General features: G+C 44.0%; 1 protein-coding gene across 3 annotated transcripts in view; it reads right to left on the reverse strand.

Moving 5' to 3' along the window:
- Nucleotides 1–2916: 2916 nt before the first annotated feature.
- The window catches only part of CA12 (carbonic anhydrase 12), a 34893-nt gene continuing 16785 nt past the window's right edge, over nt 2917–21024 (reverse strand). For 2 of the 3 annotated variants that reach the window (XM_083413171.1, XM_083413170.1), the window contains 7 exons: nt 20516–20658; nt 18040–18135; nt 17027–17090; nt 15879–16036; nt 13227–13353; nt 6335–6422; nt 3565–4001 (listed from right to left, as the gene is read on the reverse strand). In XM_083413171.1, the coding sequence (XP_083269297.1) occupies nt 3923–4001; nt 6335–6422; nt 13227–13353; nt 15879–16036; nt 17027–17090; nt 18040–18135; nt 20516–20658 (755 nt within the window). In that variant the 3' untranslated portion in view covers nt 3565–3922. Of the gene's footprint in view, nt 3495–3564; nt 4002–6334; nt 6423–13226; nt 13354–15878; nt 16037–17026; nt 17091–18039; nt 18136–20515; nt 20659–21024 lie in introns of those variants that run through there. The other variant, XR_014504835.1, reaches the window with a different exon arrangement.

Genomic DNA, 21024 nt, shown 5'->3' on the forward strand with positions numbered 1-21024 from the left:
CAGCAGAACCAGACCATAGTCTGAAATTCCACCAGAGGGCTGGAGCCTCTCTCTAATTAGCTACAGAGTCTGCTAGCCACAGGATGGGGGGGGGGGCAGCACTTTGTGGGGCAGGGGGGGAGAATATAAATGGAGCCATTTCTGAGGGAGAGAGTTAGATAACAGAAGAGTTAGTAACAGAAACTGAAGTGTAGCAACTGATTTTGAGTAAAGAGAGGTTAAGAGAAGCTGTGAGACATCTTATACCTTAGTTAAAGTAAACAGACAGTATGCAATTCCTGTCCGCACTTTGTTTCACAAATTTCTTTTTGCTTAATAAAACTTTTCCTCTTTGCTTGATCAACTCCTGCCTGAGGCAGCCCGTGGTAAATTGGCATACAGAGTGTGTGCTTATATTTAATTGGGGGCAGTTAGCGGGGTGAGTCCACTCTCTATTAATTGGTAGTAAGTGGCGGATCTGCTACAGCAGGAATCTCAACTAAAGGATCCATGACAGATGACCATCCAACCTCTCCTTAAAAACCTCTGGTTAAGGTATCTTGAACTATGATAATGCCTCTTGCTTTTCTGGATGCAGAGGTGTTTGTATGTGTCCAGGTGTGTGTTTGGAGTGTGGGTGAAATATACCCTACTGTACAAAGGTAAGAATCACATCTGCTGCTTTGCACATTTTTAGCCTTTGGCCCTGTCATGGGGGCCTTGGGAAACTTGCCCATAAGGGAATGTCCTGGATTATTGAAAGCTAAGGCTGAAGGTTTCTGAAACAGTAACTGTCAGTGGCGTAGCGTGGGTTGTCAGCACCCGGGGCAAGGCAAGTAATTTGCACCCCCAACCCGTGGATTTGCGCCCCCTAACCCGTGGATTTGCGCCCCCTAACCATAACCCCCAGATGTTGCGCCTGGTGCGGCCGGGCCCCCCCTGCACCCCCCACTCTACGCCACTGGTAACTGTACACAATTGCACCCAGGCTCTTAATTCCTCTTTTGCAACTTCATCTGAATTGCTTTAGTGCTCTAAGAATAGTAAGACAGTGAAACTCGAAATCCCAGGCAACTAAGCAAATCGTACCAGAGAGGGATGCTTCCTCCCTTTCCATTGCTTGCATCCAGAAGAGTAAAGCAGGAGAATGATTACCGAGTGTCAGATGTCATAGGAGGATCAGAGCGCTGGGAGCTGTCTCATGTGCCAGCTGTAGACACATTGTGTGGTGGGAATTAGTCTTCTTTGTGGTCTGACTCCAACAGCAATTTGCCCTACTCCTATTTTGGTTGTGGCCCAGCTCTTGCATAATGTTTGTGTGGAAGTGTTTTTGTAATTATTGCTATAGGAGGTACACATATCGGGGGGGAAACACAACCAGTCAGAACAAGACATCTCTCTGTTTACATTTTTCAGCTTTCCTGTCAGCTTCACCCCAGGAAAATTAATCCGTGGCCAATTCCAACATTTGTGTTTGGGGGCTGAAAGCAAATCCTGTATCGGATTCAGTATGGTATATAATGTTATTCCCTCAGTAGGTGAACTTGGGCTATATAAATACTCAACCATGCATGAGAGAGGACCACGCTGCTGTGCAGAAATGCAGTTGTGACTATGTCCAAGGAGGGGTGAAACTAGTCTTTATTTCACCCACGTCAACAACCCAGTTTGGCACACACACACACACACACACCCCACACACATTTGCATACACGCACAGGCTGGAAGCATCAATGGCACCCCTCTGGAGGCTTCACCCAAGGCAAAAAAAACCTGGCTAGCCCACCCCTATAGCTATGTGACACCCCCCCCCCCCAATGACCCACCAACTAATTAACACAAAGCACAATCTACCAGAAAGCACAAGGAACACCACAGAGAGCTGTAAACTTAAGCATGCTTCACTCTGTATTGAATTGTGGCCCATGAATATTCGTTTCCTTATATGCTTAAATTTGTGGTCCATCAGACCTGGAGGCTCTGAACAGGTAACAAAGGACATTCATCGCTGCCCTGGCCAGTGATGATTGACTAATTGAAATAAATTCGCCCCTTCCTTTGTTGACAAACAAGTAGGTCTTAAAATACTTCTGAAAGGCCCCCTGACTTCAACCCTGGCCTGTCTGCGTTAATACTGGAGATATTAACAGGGGAGATATGATGCTGGGACGTAGGGCTTTATAAGCAGCACCTTAAATTGTGCATGGAAAATAACAGGGCAGAGCTGCAGACGGCAAAACACCAGTATAAGCTGCTCCTGACTCACTAGTGGGTGGACTGTACCACTGCCAGGAGTGCAGGTGCAAAACTCAGGTGCGAGTCCCTATTTAATTAAGAATGGAGGCCAAGCAGTCTCACTGACATTTTCACTCATGTTTCTGAGATATCATGGAAGACACAGGATGCCAATGGTGTAGTCACTGAAAGATTCCAGTTGTCTCCTTACTGTAATCTTATGCACACTTGCTCATGGGTTACCACCATTGAAATAAGTAGAAGTTACGTCTGAATAAATATGCTCAACCTTGCAAGAACAGAGAGTACAGCTAGAGCAAACTCAGCACTCACTTGCAGCTGGCATTGCAGGGTTGCGTTGTTGGTGGCAGTCTTTGAGAAGGTTGTCCATTAATACGACTGATTTTCTTTGTTGATGAACCAATGGGGTTCCGTGGAACACAGTTTGAGAACAAGCCCCAGTATGCCTTGGGAGCAATTACGGTAATATCTGCACTATAAGGGCTGCCAGGCACTCCTTGCTATCTGGGTGAAAAGCGGAATTCCTTGCTGTGGATTACATGAGCATCACCTGGTCAGCTGAGAGCTCAGGAAATACAGGGAAACATTGCCTGGCTTCTATTCAGGAGAATAATTTTGTCCGATATATTTATAAAACGGTAAATGATTGAAGACAAATGGGAGTTGCCACAAAAACTCTTAATAAAAATATTTATTACATGCTGCTATATAAAGTTGAAATTACTGATTATGTATATATAGTATTTTTGTTTATTTACAAATTTGTGGCTTCTACCTATTGTCACTAGCGATAACAACTAGAAGGAAACAAGATTTCTTTAGCCTTAACCTAATGGAGCTCATTATAGTCTCAGTGGAAATGAGAGTTTTATTTGACCTGTTTTATTTGAAAGTACCTGACCCCTGACCTATAAACTGCTTAAAACTGTCGCTGGGAAACCTGCATCCAAAGCAGGTTTTCTATCCAAATTTGCTCATTTTCCTCTCAATATTTCCCACTGTTCAAATTCTATTATTGACACGATCTTTCAATCTGGTACCAATAATGTCATCTGCTCCCTAATACAGGTGATTCCTTAACATTAGCAGCACTGGATTTCTGATAGGGGGAGGGGCGTCACATTTCCAGACACGTGAAAAGCTTTCTTCAAACTATAGCATTTTTTGTTACAGGTAGGTAGCCGTGTTGGTCTGCCGTAGTTGAAACAAAATAAAAAAATTCCTTCCAGTAGCACCTTAGAGACCAACTAAGTTTGTTACTGGTATGAGTTTTCGTATGAACACGAAAACTCATACCAATAACAAACTTAGCTGGTCTCTAAGGTGCTACTGGAAGGATTTTTTTTTTATTTTATAGTACTTTTTGTTAGCCTTGCTCATAAAGCTCATATTTGAAGTCATAACATAAACAAAGTTCAACACAGCTCCTAATATGTTGTTTGGTACACTTTAGAAAAATATTTTTGGTTGGGGGAAGGGAATATTAAGGCACATATCTGTTGCACATCTACTTGAGAGCAAACTCTGTCCTTTCATATTCTATTGCACAAAAGAGAACAGCTGGACATGTCTCTTTCTGTGCTCAGGCAAAAACAATCCAGCAGATTTGAGTGATAAAGAAGAGATAACAGTGCAAATGTCTGAGAAAGCAGTGAATGAGTGGCTGCTTAGGTAACTCAACAGAAGCTTATGCCTTGGAAATATTCTCCTCTTTGCTGATCGCTGGCTTGTAGATGACCCCTTTTTCTTCCCTTGTTTGTTTGATGCTGAAAAGCAGAACAACTGGGTTAGTCAAAGCTGAAATTGCAATTGAAGAATATCAGCAATTATTTTAAAGCCCTGTTATATTGTTCTCTGAGTTGAAGTAATGAAAGGGCAGACTTTTCCTACACAATGGTTAAAGTAGAAGTTCTAATCTATTGATGCTATGAATAGTGGAGCAGGGGGTGGTTTGGACTCACGGCCCGAATCTGAAGTGACAATAAAGCTGACATGAGATTACCTTCCTGTGAACAGGTTGTTAATGGGAAGTCCACATCTTCCATCAAAACTGTTTTAGGAACCTATTGTAAGATGTGGTGAGTTTCAGTCTGAGGATGCGTTGAAAAAACAAGCAGACTGGTTGGCTTCAGCAATGTGAAAAAGAATCTTTTAAAACTGTGTTTATTAGCAAATCAAAAAGAGCCCATGGATACATTTTGAGAATTCATGGGCATCTCATGAAATTCTGGATACACTTTGAGAATTCCCAGGCGGCATAAAAACTGAATTAACATCACCATCACCAGACTTTTAAGAAACACAGTTGTTGATGTCCGGGGGGGGGGGGGAGCGATGTCGGGAGTGGGGCTAACATGGCCACCCGGGGAATTTTTAAAATTTAATATTAAATGCCTGGGATTTTGTCTGTTCCCCAGTGGAAGCGCGGTAGAGAGGCTGCTTCCTTGTTGCCTACCAGGCGGCGGTTTTGGAAGCCCACTCACCACCCTGCCAAAACAAAAACTCAGCAACTTTGGATGACTGGCAAAAAAAAAAAAAAAGCTTAATACTTTTTGGGACCATCGCCCCAAATAGTTCAGCAACTGTGTCCGGATTTTTACTTCTTGAAATATGGCAACCCTATTGTAACTAAGAGTGCATGCTTCGTAGTGATAATGCCCAGCGCCTGCATTTAAACTCCAATTTTGTAACTATAAAAGCTGCCTACTTCCTCTTTATTCCCATTTTCTCCCTAAGGATGGAGACAGACCTGGGTAAAAGATGGAATTTACATTCCCAAAGATTGGGAGCTGGTGGGTTTCCATCATTGTTTGTTCCTTTTGCCTGGCAGCCTCAGTTGCAACCTGATACCCACGGAGCACCTAATCCAGGGGTCAGCAACCTTTTTCAGCAGTGAGACAGTCCACCGTCCCTCAGACCATGTGGTGGGCCGGACAATATTTTTTTTGGGGGGGGGGAATGAACAAACTCCTATGTCCCACAAATAACCCAGAGATGTATTTTAAATAAAAGCACACATTCTACTCATGTAAAAACACGCTGATTCCCAGACTGACTGCGGGCCGGATTGAGAAGGCGATTGGGCTGCATCCGGCCCACGGGCCTTAGGTTGCCTACCCCTGCAGCCTAATCCAATGTCGGCTGAATGCTTGCTGCCTCCTATCTTAAGACCCATATCAGGTGCAGACAGGGATAGTTTCGCCATCAGCCAGGCTTTTTCCTCCTCCCTAACTCACACTTGCTCTGATGAAGAACTCAAGAGAGCTCAAAAGCTTGAACAGCCATTCGTAACATTTTGGTTGGCCTAATAAAGCTGTTGCTATAATAAGCATTTTGGAAGGTTTATTTTAGGCACTTCCATATAGTCCAGAGCCACCAAGTGTCCCTATTTTCCAGGGACAGTCCTGGATTTACATAAGCCATCCTGGTTTTTGATTTGATCCCAGAATGTCCCTCTTTTCACTGAACTACTTTCAGTAGTCGGGGGGTATGGAGTTATGTGACCCCCCAAGCCAATGAGATAAGTAATTATACAAACTTTAGAAGACATCTGAAGGCAGCCCTGTATAGGTTTTTAAATGTTCTATTATGTTTTTATATATGTTGGAAGCTGCCCTGAGTGGCTAGGGAAACCCAGTCAGATTGATGTGGTATAAATAATAAAATTATTTTTATTTATTATAGAAGAGAACCTATTTTCATCAGAGAAATGTTGGATGGCATGATACTCTGGTAACAAAGCCAAGGTGTGTTGAACATCTGAAGATGCCCAATTATTGGTCCAGCGAGACCAACATTGTCAGTTCTGACTGGCAGAAATTATTCAATCTGCATGCTAAGGATTGAACCTGGAACCTCTTACATGCAAAACATATGTCCTGCCACTGACCATCAGCCCAAGAAAAAGCAGGGTGGGCTCCAGTGAGGGTGGGCAGGGCAAGGACACTGGGAGAAAGATAATTTGTGTGGTACAGTACCAGAGTAAGTCTGTAGTAAGACTACTGAAATTGGTTTCATCTGCTAATTGTACAGGACAATCTAGCTGCAGAGAACCATGACTCTAAACTAACATCCCATGGAATGACAGTAACCGTCTTACCTCTTCTTCCTTCGAATCAGCCAAAAGGCTACCACGAGAATGAAGACACTGCCAAGGCTACTGGCTAATACAACAAATGGAACAAAGCCTAGGGTGGGACAAGGAAGGAGAGAGAAGCAAGCAGGTATGAGTAGAACATTGTAATTGAATAACTTGTCCCTAACCTGTTGTGATGCTATAATTGCCTTCACTCTTAGCAGCCTGCACTGAGGCCCTCAAAGGAGAATATAGAATTAAGTACTTTTGTGTGATAGCTGCCAACCTGGATGTCTTAAAAAAAGGATTAGACAAATTCATTGAGGATAAGGCTATTAGTCATGACAGTATGTTCCATCTCTACTGCCAAAGGCAGCCTCTCACCTCAGTTTCCCATTTGAAAAATAGGAAAAATAATGACCAGCCATTATTTGATAAATGCCATGGATAGCAAACCAAATGTGACTGCCCACAAAGCATTAAAGAATACAAAAGTTGCTAATTAGAAGTTAGATTGTTGGGTTTGACAGCCAGTACCTTAGAAGAGGGCACTATTGACAAAACAGGCAGTCAGGCAAATGCAATTAATTAACTGAGATTGAAACTTCACTTCCATGCAAGACAGAGAAAAGCACTACTACAAAAGATATTACCGGTACATTTCTACTTGTGCTTCTCCCTAACTCCTAACTGATGCTTCATAGACACTATACATTTTAAGCACATCTCTCCACACACACACACACACACACACACACACACAAAATAAATCCTGGGAACTGTAGCTAACATCTCCCAGAGCTACAATTCCCAGCACACTTAACAATCTACAGGTCCTAGAAGTGGAGAATGTGCTTTAAATATATTGTGTGTACGCAGTCTCAGTTGCATATTACATTTTCCAATCTAAGCACAGGGTGACGTCCGCAAGTGATTTTCCTGCAAATATGCAATGCACACTTCTCAACAGGTCTGTATACTGCAGTGTGCAAGTCATGCATGTGACCCAGTAAGTCACTTGTATATCCAGGATCAGGAATTAAGAATTAAGACGTTACTCATGTCTGGACAACAGGATATTCCAATTTCTAAATTGTACAGAGGAAATTGAAACTTTAAGCCAGTTGATGAACATGTATGAAATAGTTTGTCAAGACTTGATAATACTTTGCAGGTACTCCATATGTGATCAATCCTGAGGGCTCTCACACAGGCAATAACTATCAAGAGGACTGATTGGAAGAAATATTTTTTTGTGCTGAAGCATGATATGAGCACAAATTTAAATGGAAATAGGTACCCCCAGGGTCACCCGCTATGAATCCACCAAATGGTGAAAAATATAAATATGCCAAATCATTTCCTGTCATCAACAGAAAGGAGTTATATTGGAACAGGCAAATAATTAAGTCCATGCAGAGCCCAGGCAGTGATGAGACAGTGCTGACAAATGCAACCTTCACAATGTCACATCAGCACAACAAACACAAATACTCATGCAGCAACCACCAGTACTAGAGAAATGAAAGTCTAAACAGTGTGTTCAAATACTGCCGGCCAAACCCCTGCAAGCAAATACTGTGTTGGCCTCTTTTGTTTCTGGGCAGTGGATTTAGACATACTGCTTGCTGGACTTTCATTTCTACCTGTCCAGATGGAGTCTGGATCCAGAGACTCAAGAGTTTCCGTTATCTTCCATCTGTTAGGCTGAAAGCTAATTGCAGCAGGCATCTTCAGCATCCCCCAGAGGTTAAAAATCAAAGAGAAGTCCAACAAGTGTAAAATGAATGTCTCTCAAAAGCTCTTGACTGGCTTGAGAGCCACCTGCGGTCTTTTGGGGGTTTCACCACAAGGAAACTCAGAAGAACCTTCAGCAGAGCCAAATTGATACATACTTTAAAACAAATGCATTTATTGAATGCTAATCTAAAATACTTTTAGGTGGTGTACCTGTTCCAATGCCCACTGTTAAATGTGTGGATTCACAAAACATTCTTTCACCCCCACATTACATTCTAGAGAGGTAGCCCTATGAACTGGTTGTGGCAAAACCAACCCCCCCCCCCCAAAAAAAATGTGTAGCACCTTCAAGACATACACATCTATTTTAGAAAATGCTTTTCTTGGCCGTGTACCACAATACTCTGCTTTTTAAAAGTAATTTCTCTTGTGGGGAGAGAGATGCAACTTATTAATCTAACAAGTGGGGGGGGAAATGGTATGGATGCCTTTTTGCTTTCCTCTTTGAATTCAATATATATTATGCAAATATAATATAGTGGGATCTCAGATGAATCTAGAACCATGCTCCTGGGATTCTATCTAGAAAAAATACAGCAAATGGTCAATTTGAAAGTGACAATCCCATATCTGTGTTTTTTAAGTAATTCTGAAATTCCAGCCCTCGAGCGCCAAGCATTTCACCCTCGGCCCATCCTTTGTTTTCTGTTCCTTTTCCTTCCACTGTTCTTAATTTAATAAATAGGGATAAAGACTTCTATGATCATTAAGATCTGCCATATTGTTATTAATTCAGAATAGTTGTCTTAGAGCTCTAGACCAGTGTCTGTGGGATTGCTGACACTTGTCTTTTCTATAATGCTTCTTGAATATGCTTTAAAAATTGAGAATGGAGTATAGAATGCAGTGAGGAAGGCTAATTGTAAAGATTTAAGGATATAGCATAGATTACAGAGCCAGACTGGGACCACAGACTGGGATCACATCCCACAGCCAGGAAGTTCACTGAGTGGCCTCTGGAAAGGCATTCTTTCAGCCTGACCTACCAATATCATAACGTTGTTTTACAAATCTATGATGCAACCTCACTTGGAATGCTGTGTATAGTTCAGGTCACCTCACCTGAAAAAGGGGGGAGGGCTCATTTAATCTCACTGTAAACAAGTGGTACAGTGACAATAAAGTATTTCTATTTCTATGTTGTACCGCTGGAAAAGGGTTCAGAAAAGGGCAGCCAGGATGATCAAAGGGTTGGAGCAACTCCACTGTGAGGAAAGGTTACAACATTTGAGGCTAAAAAAATTGTTTAGAAATTAGAGAAAATGTGAGGAAAGGGGGACATGATAGAAGTGTATAAAATTATGCATGGTGTGGCTTCTCTAATACTGCAACACAGAGACATCCAATGGAGCTGAATGTTGGAAGACTCTGGACAAAAGTACTTCCTCATGCAGGACATAATTGAATTAACCCCTTTTGGGGTAGCAAAAAAGGTTTGTGTTAGGCTTCTTAAGTGCTACAAGGCTTTGAGTGTGAGGGTGCTGCAAGAGACTCAGGACTCTCTCTCTCTCTCTCTCTCTCTGTGTGTGTGTGTGTGTGTGGTCCAGGTGAGTTGAATTGATAGGAGGCAGGCACTGTACCTAAGCTGCAGGTGCATTGCCCATATTAATTCCCTTCTGGCATATATGTATGTGTGCCATCATCATGTATGTATATAAAGGTAAAGGTACCTCTGCCCATACGGGCCAGTCGTGTCCGACTCTAGGGTTGCGTGCTCATCTCGCTCTAGAGGCCGTGAGCCGGCGCCGTCTGAAGACACTTCCGGTTCACGTGGCCAGCGTGACGAAGCTGCTCTGGCGAGCCGGCACCAGCGCAGCACACGGAAACGCCGTTTACCTTCCCGCTATAAAGCGGTACCTATTTATCTACTTGCACTTTGATGTGCTTTCGAACTGCTAGGTGGGCAGGAGCTGGGACCGAACGACGGGAGCTCACCCTGCCGCGGGGATTCAAACCGCCGACCATACGATCAGCAAGTCCTAGGCACTGAGGTTTTACCCACAGCGCCACCCGCGTCCTGTATGTGTGTGTGTGTGTGTGTATATATATATATATATATATATATATGCAAAAGTAACCTTGAGCATATAGACTGGCACCTCTCCCCCCCCCCCACCAGCAGAGTTATTGTCTCTTCAGCTGACGTATGACAGACAGGAATTCAGCAGGTCAGAACCAGCATTGTGAGTGTTATTCCTTGGAAGGCTGTGGGTTTTTAATTCCCACTTTTAACTGTTTGAAAGGGTTGCAGATCCCTTTGTGTGCTCTCACTGACTTGAATGGGACAAGATGTGCATAGGATTTCAGACTTGAGCATGCTTGGATTTGAACTTGGTGGAACTTACAGTTTGAACCATGCACAGTTTGAAGTTCAAACTTTGAACCAGGCGTGTTTGTTTCAAAGTAAGTCCCACTGGGGCAGCTCAGCTAGCCCTGCCCCTTTCCCTGTATTTCATCAGCAGTGTCCGTGTATAATAGCACGGTCCTATTCAACTGAGAAATGGTGGAGGGTGTGAGCTTGTCAACATCCTTTTTGACACATAGTACCTGGAATTTAGATTTTTCTAGTAGCATGGCCTACTAAGATGCTAAGAACGCTAATTTTCTAAGTTCAGTTTTCTTTTTGCTCCTTTGAATGAAGGATTCTGTACAAGGCAGAGCTTAGAGCAGTCTTTATTACAAATCCGTTATGTGACCAACTGAAAAATACAATATATAATAAAATTATACAATCTATTTGCCACCTCAACGCTCATTATCAAGAACCACTCACTGCTTCTTTCTTAGGGAGAGAATAAAGAACCTTGTTTACAGAAAAATTAGCCATCTTTTGCCTTTGCTTTTCAAACAAATTTAAATTGGTGTTAATTTCTAAGGCAGAACACTGAGCATGTCAGATCATTTGGGACCTTTTCACACATTATGTCACAACAAACTTAGGACTGTAAATGTGTGTACATATGATGGGAAACTCCAACCAATTCTGATGCTCTGTACCTGTATAATATGCATGTGTGCCCCATTCACATGTATATGTACAGGTGTACATGCTTGACTGGGCTTCCACAATTGAGTTCCACAGAACAGAGGCAAGCTCAGCTTTCCCAGTTTAGTGGATTCTTAGGTCTGTGTACACAGATCAGAGCACATCTTGGAGTGTTTTGTGGGCTTGGGAATGGGCTCTGCATCAGCCAAGAATCTAAGAACAGCACACTTCTTTTCTGATGCAAACATGTCCGACATTGACGAGTACACACAAGGGCCATCGTCCTCACCATGAAGGGGAGGCTATTACAGATGTCCACCCAGAGGAAACAGCTGTTGGTAAACATTTATGATAGAAGCAGAGAACTTGATTTGGACTTGCTTCTTTTGAGTTGGGAGACTGGCACTACTGGGCCCTTGGCATCTTGCCACAATTTTGATACCCTAGATTTTGACTATGTCCCCACCAAAGTTGCCGCATTATGCACTAGATTTATTCTGCATCCCAGATATGAACTTTCAAAGAAATTAACAATTTTGAGCAAAGCACTTAAAAAACACCCACAACATTTTATGGATACCGTAGTGCTTGGTTGGTCTAGTTAAGTGCAAAGGATAAATGAAATGTAGCTTTCATGATATACAAGTTTGAAGGCCCATGAAATATCCTGGGTTGCGAAAGGAAATCTCCCCGTATCTCTCTCTTCCTTCTTTCCTGTCTTTGGGAGGGTCAGCTGTATAAACTAAAGCTTAGTTTATATGTTACATGCCCTAGTTGATTAGCAAATGGGCAGACAAAGAGGTCCAGCCTGTACAGCCCAGCACAGGCTTAAAGGCAGAGGGGTGGCCCAAGGCAAGCGTGTGTCTCTGAAAGTGCTCTCTGGTCTTCTGCCAGCTGCTTGGTTCATGCTCCATGTAAAAGCTGTATTGGAGCATTTAACTGCTGTTTACCCTGTCAGTGCTATATAAATAATAAATTATAAATAAAGTTTGGGGTTTCCCCATATGATTTTAGAGTACTACAATTTCAGACCTCTTCAGATATCTAGTGGAGAATCCCTCCTGAGTTGCAGGAAACGACAGCTGAAATTCTATGCAGAATTAACAGAATAAGCTCCTTTCAAAACAGTGGCTTATTTGAAAGTAAACATGCATAAGACTGCATTATGTATACTTTCTTTGCTGTAAAGCAAGAAAGTTTGCAGTTCACTTTGCAGAAAAGAAGCCCTGTGACAGTAATAAAAAACATTACTGATCCACAGTAAAATACAAGGCTCCCCCCCTTTTTTTTTCTTTTTGACAGAGGTCATTGTTGCATTGATTTGCCAATAATTTAGAACCATATAATAATCTTCAGCCAATTATTTTTGCCTCACATTTCACTTCAGTCAGATGGCTAATTTTTCCACTCATGACGGTGGGTTTTTTAAATCAATCCAGCGTTATGAGTCTTTTTATTACGTGTCAAACTCATTCTCCTGAATGGCTTCATCGGATCCTTTGAAACTCCCCAGAAAGTGTCTTCCTGCAATGCAAAGTTGTGGTTCCTTTTAGATGCAGATCATCAGACAGCAAAATATCCTTGTCCGCTGTTATATCCTGCAGAGCCGGAGAAGGGCTCACAGGGGCCCAGATACTCTGGTTCCCAAAGAAAGCTGTCCACACCGCCAGGTTTACTTAAAGGAAAAGCAAACTCACAACCCCCGCTTCCAGCACTCTATGGGACAAACTCCACAACAAGGAGATGGCTTGTCTGCACCCAGGCAGTGGCGCAAATGCTTTTTATACAGCAGAGCAGCCCACAGGTGGCCATGATCTCCACCACACCTAAGGTTATCTTGAGGATTCAGCTGGTGCCAGCAAAGCTCCTGGACCACCTCACCTTTGGTTCACCACATCCACTTGCTGGTGCTTGTTGCAACTTTAGCCTTTTAGGAAATACAGTTGGGCTGCCCCAACAGAAGGCAAGATAAACAAACAAAACTGTATTTAATGACACCCCATTTCATATCATGTTAAGGGGGAATGCTGCACACCCAACAAACTGTTCTTGGCTTGGAAGTGTCTCTGGTGCCATTTATAAAACTCTAAACTCTGCATAAATTTGAAATTTGAATCTTCTGTTGCTTACCTTGCCGGAAGGACACAGAAACCAGCCTTTCATCAAACTCCTGGACTCTCCTATAGTTGTTCACCATTTCAAGAGGGGCAGGGTCACTAGGCTGTGTGCAGTACAGAGTGCTTTCCAGGGCCAGCAGCTATGAGCAAAGCACAACAGTTTTAAGGATATCAGAGTGGCAGGAAAAGCATGCTTTCCTTCCATCACCAGTCCTTATTACAGTTGAGACATTTCTCCCAGTATATAGCTTTAATGTTTCTGTAGCTGGGATGTATTGACTCTACAGTACTAGTCAAAATTCAAGCGACTGAATTCTCCAATCTGTTAAGGTCACTTGGAATTCTGATTCTGTCTTCTGTACCCCTCCTAGTTTAGTGTCATCTGCAAATTGGATAAGCATCCCTCAAGTCCCTCATCCAAGTTGTTTATAAAGATGTTGAACAACAATGGGCTCAGGGCAGAACCCTGCAGTACACCACTTATCACTTTTCCCCAGGATGATGAGGAACCATTAATAGGTACTCTTTGGGTTCAGTCCACCAACCAGCTACAAATCTACCCAGTTAACTCATTCAACCCACATTTTACTAGCTTCTTTGCAAGAATATCATGGGGGACTTTGTCAAAAACCTTACTGAAATCAAGATACTCTATGTCCACAGCATTTCCCTGATTCATCAAGTTTGTAATTCCATCAGAAAAGAAATGACTTATTTTTGAGAAACCTATCCTGGGTCTTAGTAATCACAGCATCCTTTTCTAGGTGCTCACAGACAACCTGTTGAATTATCTGTTTTAGGACCTTCCCTAGTATCGATGCCAAGTTCACCAGTCGGTAGTTACCTGGGTCTACTTTTTGCCCTTTTTGAAGATGGGGACAACATCTGCCCACCTGCAGTCTACAGGGACCTCACCTGTTCTCTTAACATGCAAACTGTGTAACAGAAGGAAAATGTGGAAATGGCAGGATGATTTCCAGATGGAAATATGCACTGTGGAAAGCTGGAAACCTCAGGAAGGGGAGGGCTCTTGCGCTCAGATCCTGCTCGAGGGTTTTCCACAGGCATCTGGGTGGCCACAATGAGAACAGGATGCTGAACTAGACGGCCCATTGGCCTGATCCTGCAGGCTCTTCTTATGTTCTGTAAAGCAGTTGCCACAGCAGACTTGACTAAGCCAGAGGCACATGCCCCCCCTTTAAGAGACCTGGATACCCCCACAATTAAGAAGAATTTTCTCTCTTAGTATGTTTGATTAGGGCTGTTTCAAGTAGCCACATATGGGGCTTGTATTCAGTCTTGACAGCTTTAAAAAAAATGTCAACCCAGATCAAATGTGGGTGTTCTAATGTGGTTGAGTGACAGCGGCAGATCGTGCCTTCCCAGTGCCCAGTGTGCATGTGCCCGGGGGGGGGGCAGGGCTTGGAGGGCACCATGAGGAGGAGGCAGAGGGGAGGTGTGCACCCTTCCAGTCAGCCAGGTGGGGGCTGCACTCACCCGCCAAATGCCAACTCAGTGAGGGAGAGGGGCGGTGAAGCTGCCGCTGCCTGTCCTCTCTGCTGCTTCCGCCCCGAGTCAGGCCTGCCCACAGCTGTGCCCTTCCGCTCCCTCTCGGCTAGCCCAGGGGCAGCCCTAAGGAGAAGGGGCACCTCATTGCACCCCCTAAAAAAAATATGCCTGGGGCCACGGCCCTCCCCCATGCCGCGCCACTGCTGAGTGCATTGCCTGGATTGCAATTTAGTACATTACTGTTTATCCTTGAGTACTGTAAGCCAATCAGGTTGTGGATTCACTTCTATCTGGAGCATGATTGGGTGGTTCCTGCCAACCAATCATACTGCTGCATTGTTCTAGGACCAATCAGACTGCTGCATTCTGAATCCTATTGTTCTAGGACCAATCAGACTGCTGCAGCTTGGATCCTATTCAACTCAGTACATAACAATCCTTCAGGTGGTTTGGTTTGGTTTTGCAGAGGATACTAGGCCTGTGATGGAATGTGTGGACAACCATTTCACTATGGCTACATTCAACACACATTCAGGTCTTGCCCAAGTTTCTTAAATGTGCCCCAGGACCTCTTGGGTTGCAACTCTCATATTGCCCACTGATTGCTTGCACAGCCCTGGACACAATGATGACAGAACAATTTCATTTCATTTTTCACACTGGGTCAAATGAATTAGCCCTGTCTGTGTTTTCCATGTCTCAAACGCTAGGGCGGAAGTTCAGTTTGAATCCAAGAAAGTAAAGCTAAGACGGTAGATGGGAGTCTAGCCTGTGCACAACAGCAGCATCCATAAAGGTGTAAGTAGGTGGGAAACTCAGAAGAAGAGAAGAAGAGTTTGGATTTGATATCCCGCTTTATCACTACCCAAAGGAGTCTCAAAGCGGCTAACATTCTCCTTTCCCTTCCTCCCCCACAACAAACACTCTGTGAGGTGAGTGGGGCTGAGAGACTTCAGAGAAGTGTGACTGGCCCAAGGTCACCCAGCAGCTGCAGGTGGAGGAGCAGGGAAGCGAACCCGGTTCCCCAGATTACGAGTCCACCGCTCTTAACCACTACACCACACTGGCTCTCTCAGAAGGCAGGTATACACTTCATGCACAATTACTGGCAAGATTACCAACTTTAACTAAGAACGTATGTTTTATAGACCCTTGCCTGTTCCTCTGAAATTTGTACTGGCTTTCGAAAAACCGTCCAAAGAACACTTGGGTAGCAGGGAGGGGTGGTCAGGGATCCTTCATAGCGGTAATATTCATCCAGTCTGTCTGGGAGCAAATCTTGGATGTTGAAACCTGGGATGAAGGCTTCCTGATCTGAAAGAGATCACCCTTTTTTTATCAACTATATTCTTGCCAGCCCAACTCTCAGCATATTTTTGGATGCAGCATTTCCTTAATTTTTTTACTTTGCCCTCTTTTCCATTATTCCGGATAAGGAGGTTTCATTTGCGCATGCAACAGAATGAGCACTTTCACCAGTCAGTCCGCCTGATGCTGTGCATCTAGCTAGAGAAGCAAAGTGTTCTGCTCTAAAGGTCACAGCTATGACAGCCAATCAGTGTGGCTGGCTGCTGCAAAACACATACTTGAGCAACAAAAGTAATCCAGTATTGTCATCATGACACATGCTCAACCGCAGGTTAGCTAACTTGTCTAGGTCAGGGGTGGGGAGATGACAGTGAGGCAGACAACAGGGTGGGTGCACGTCAATGGTATCGATGGATAAAACAAGCAGAATGTATTTTGTTATGCTGCTTTTTTAATATTTTGTTTATGCTGCTTTGGGTTATCACTTGCTTATAAACAATTCAGTACCACATACAGCAAACCAAGGGACACGGGTGGCACTGTGGGTTAAACCACAGAACCTAGGACTTGCTGATCAGAAGGTTGGCGGTTCGAATCCCCATGACGGGGTGAGCTCCTGTTGTTTGGTCCCTGCTCCTGCCAACCTAGCAGTTCGAAAGCACGTCAAAGTGCAAGTAGATAAATAGGTACCGCTCCAGCGGGAAGGGAAACGGTGTTTCCATGCGCTGCTCTTCGCCAGAAGCAGTTTAGTCATGCTGGCCACATGACCCGGAAGCTGTATGCCGGCTCCCTTGGCCAATAAAGTGAGATGAGCGCCGCAACCCCAGAGTCGGTCACGACTGGACCTAATGGCCCTTTACCTTTACCTTACAGCAAACCAACCTCACACTGATCTCTAATGAATTAACCTGCACTGCAAGCACATCCTAAATTGACAAAGTCTTCTGATTTGACTGCTTAGGGATGCAAAATTCCAGTTGAAATCCTCTTTCCTACCTTTGTATTTCACATTCTGAAAATGACTGAAGATCTTTTCGAACGATGGATTGAATGCGCCTGTCTGTAACAAAAAAGGAGAAGATTTATTTTCTAAGCCATTATAATTCTGCGTAGTTTTAGGTTCAGCAAGTACTTGCAGATCTTTATTAGGCACCATTAATGGTAATGGAAAGAGGAGAGCCCAACAAGGGGCAAAATCCACCAGGAAGGTCTCCTGCGCAAGAGCACAGTAGCACAGCTCCCATCCACTTCAATGGAACTTGCACAGGAGAGCTTTGGGTGGATTGTTTCCCCCATGTTTACTCGGTAGGGAAGACCATGTGGATGTTTTGGGCACCTGAATGTTTTGGTCTGACCTTGTTGTTTCAGTTTACGCCATCATTTGTTGGCGATATAAGCCTAGCCACAGATTTAGTGGGCTGAGGTCATTTCTTTTCAGGGCACAAATACATTTGTGTTTCAATAACCCCAGAGCTGCTCTCATTAGAATAATGGGATCTGCTGGTGAGTGATTTCTTCAACCACATTCTAAAATACTTAATAGCCATGATTATAGTTCACTAAACCATTAGCAAAATAGCACTGGAAAAGCAACCCCAAACATATTTGGTGACCAAAGCATACTTTGGGGAGGGAGATAATGTTGTTTGCATTGTAAGATGTATGAAACAGCTTTTAACAGGGCAGCAATCCTTCATCCACAAGGGCAGGCAATCAAAAGAGCCTTGTCCCCTCCTTTTCCCTGTGTCTGGAGCAGGGGTGGGGAACATGTGGCCCTCCAGATGTTGATGGGCTACAACTTCTGCTATTGCTGAGCATTGGCAAGTGTGGCAGGGGCTGATGGGAGTTGGAGTCCAACAACAACTGGAGGGCCAAAGCTTCTCCAGCTCTGGGACAAGCTTGGAACCTGGATAGAATCATCAACTGCCAAGAGCCAGATAAGACCCTATTATATTAAACCTCTGGGTGGACTTTAGTTTTGGACACTTTTGAGGGAAAGAGCCGCTTACCTCAATCAGGATTGCCAAGACTGCCAGTCCATCTGATTTGTCCATTGCTGAGTTCACGTCCAGATATTTGTCAGAGTTGTAATGTACGATGTGGAGCTACAGAGGGGGAATAAAATGGCAAACACCAACTAAAGGCTTAACCACTGGTGGAGGAAGGCAGGTGGGGGGGGTGCGGTGTGCATCGGGTGTCAGCCGTGAGGGCGGGTGACATCACTGCGCCACCCCCACCCCACCCTCACTGTGCGGGCGGTGGGCTATTAGAGATGGTGCTGCCACAGGCAGCTAGCGGCACCCCCCCCACACACACACACTCGCAGCAGGCAGCTAGGGACGCTCACCGCATGGGCAGCTAGCCCTGCCCCAGCGCTGCTCCGAGTGCAGGGGCAGGTAGCTCTGCCCCTGGGCTTAACAAATTTACAAAGCTTGCAAAAGATAACCTGATTTACTGGATGCCTTACTGCAGTATAAGTTGCCTGATTAGGAAAACTGACTATATATATACACCTGAATGCACCAGCATGTTGGATTTTACACACCCCAGGTCTGGCCTAGTTATAATAGAACACAGGTCCAGAATTTGGGGCCTGGGGGCTTTACCTGGCCCACCAGGCTTCCCCATTTGGCAGGTAGTGGGGCAGGTAGACATGAGGCTTCAAAAGAACAACGAGCAACAGATTATTCCTTTGCAGAAACCAGATGTGCTCCCCTCCCCTTCAGCTGATGTGTGGTGGGAGTGTGCCTTGCTCAAGGAGGGGAAAGCGGTTTCTATTCAATGTAAACCACTTTCCCCTCCCAGAGTCGCTCTTTGAACCTCCAAAAACTGATTTTCAGAGCAGTGTGGAGCTGCTTGCAAAAACTGATTTACGGAGCAGTGTGGAGCTGCTTGCAAAGGACTTTAGCACAGTACAACATCTTGTGACATCACTGTGATGTCTGGTGATTGACATGTGGACAGCCTTGACCGCTTGTCAAATCTGGCCTGCTGGCGGGGGAGAGAGTAAGATCTGGCCCACCAGTCAGAAAAGGTCCCCTATCTCTGTAACAGACCATCAGAATTACAGCATTAACTACAGAAGTGGCAGAATGGAAGATGGGGGAAATCTGTCTGATGGGTACAGTCCACCAAGAATATGGTTATTTTAATGAGGTGGCTTATGTGGGACAGCTTCTGGGCAACTTGGATGCCCCGTTAACAGCAAGGAATATGGGATGGGGAAGAGTGCCATCACACCATTAGGGTTTTCTGCCTCAGGAACCAAGATGTATTGCTGCAGCCTTGCGCTCTCAGTCCCTTTTAATTGACCCTGAATTATACTTCATGGCAGGCATCCATGTGTTCTGCTAGACTTATAATTAGTGCAAGACATGAAACAGCTTTGTGGTTGTGAACTGAAGGAACTGAACATAATGGCAATTCTTTGTGGCGTCCACAGAACAGTGTCATAGCTGGGGGGGGGGGGCGCTAGCTAGATTTTTGCCACAGGTGAAGCCTCCAGAGGGGCGCCATTGGGGTTCCCAGCCTCTGTGTGTGTGTGTGCGCGCACAAATGAATGGGTGTGCATGCCAAACTGAGTCTTTGACCCAGGTGAAATAAAGGCTAGTTTGACCCTTGCATGAAATGGATTGTGGTGCTGTGTTCAGATTGGTCCTCCCAGGCAGTTGTGTAGAATAAATATCTAAACTAGGATTGCAAAACTTATTAGCATATCTGGATCAATCAGCAGTCCTTAAGAACACCCTCATCCCAGGGTGGCCAATGTGGTGCTTGCCAGATATTGGTGATTACAACTCCCATCATTCCTGATCTTTGGTCATGCCGGCTGGGACCGATGGGAGCTGTAGTAAAAAAAAATTAGTTACACTTGGCATAGATTTCTCCCTGCTAACAGATATGATAGTTCACCATGTGTTGAATCTTTAAGAAAAAAAAAGATTTTTCTGGTTTCAATTGGAACTTGTTTGTAGTTTGATTTGGTGCTACAAGATTTGTAAATGTGTTGCTTTGAGAAGGTGGGGCTTGTAGAGAGTTTTTTGTTCTCAGGAAAACTATATCAGGGAATGAAATAGAATGCAAGAGCTAATAAACTTTTTTATTATTAAAGTTGTAAAATTCAAAATATATTCTAGTAACTTTGATTAAAATATGTATATTAAAAATATTAGCTGCTTTTCCACGTGAGAAAAGGTCCTAAAAGTGGCGTACAAAACTTGTGATGAACAAAGCCAGCTGTGCTGTGCAGAAGAGGAGAGCAACTAGCAGTCTGCTTCTGCCAGCCTCATAAGGAAAAGGAAAAATAAGGCAGGAAATTTAGTGTATCTTAATCTTGCCTTTCAATTTTAATTGTTGTTGGATCTTAATTGTAAATTGTCTTGGGTGCCCTTTGTAGGGCCAAAACATGGCATAAAATGTTTTAATAAATAAATTAATAAACAGATATCTGAAAGGCGCAATAGATTGAATGCCTAAAAATCTTACTTCAGCAGCAAAATGCCTCCCACCAATTGTGTGTTCAGATCCTTCCTGCTTGTTCCGGTTTCCCCAGTGTAAATGGAGCTGAGCGGCAGAATAGTGGGAAGGGAGGCTCCGGATGCGCATGCTTTGAGAAAGACTCATTCTTACTAGGAGAGGAGAAGATGGGAGAGGGAGACAACACGACATGACAGTATTAAATGCAGGGGCAAAACTCAGTGCAGGTCCATGACACATATTTACATAAAATTGCATATGCTAATTGATATCTTAGCTTCCCAAGTTAGGATGCAGCTCAGATTGCTCTCACCTTTTGGGGCAAGATCTTAAACTGAGAGCTACATTTAGGGCTCCTAGTAAAACACTGGCTATTATCACAGTCCTCAAAGGATTAATGTTGGGATGTTAGTGCATTTTAAAAGGGTTACATTTCACACTGGTGCAGAGGCAACAAGAAACTTTGCAGCCATTGAAGGAAGAGAGTTATTTTGTCATCAAGCTTGCTGCAAAAGGGA

The sequence above is a fragment of the Podarcis tiliguerta genome, assembly GCF_965153285.1.
Source record: "Podarcis tiliguerta genome assembly, chromosome: 14".
Taxonomy (NCBI): domain Eukaryota; kingdom Metazoa; phylum Chordata; class Lepidosauria; order Squamata; family Lacertidae; genus Podarcis; species Podarcis tiliguerta.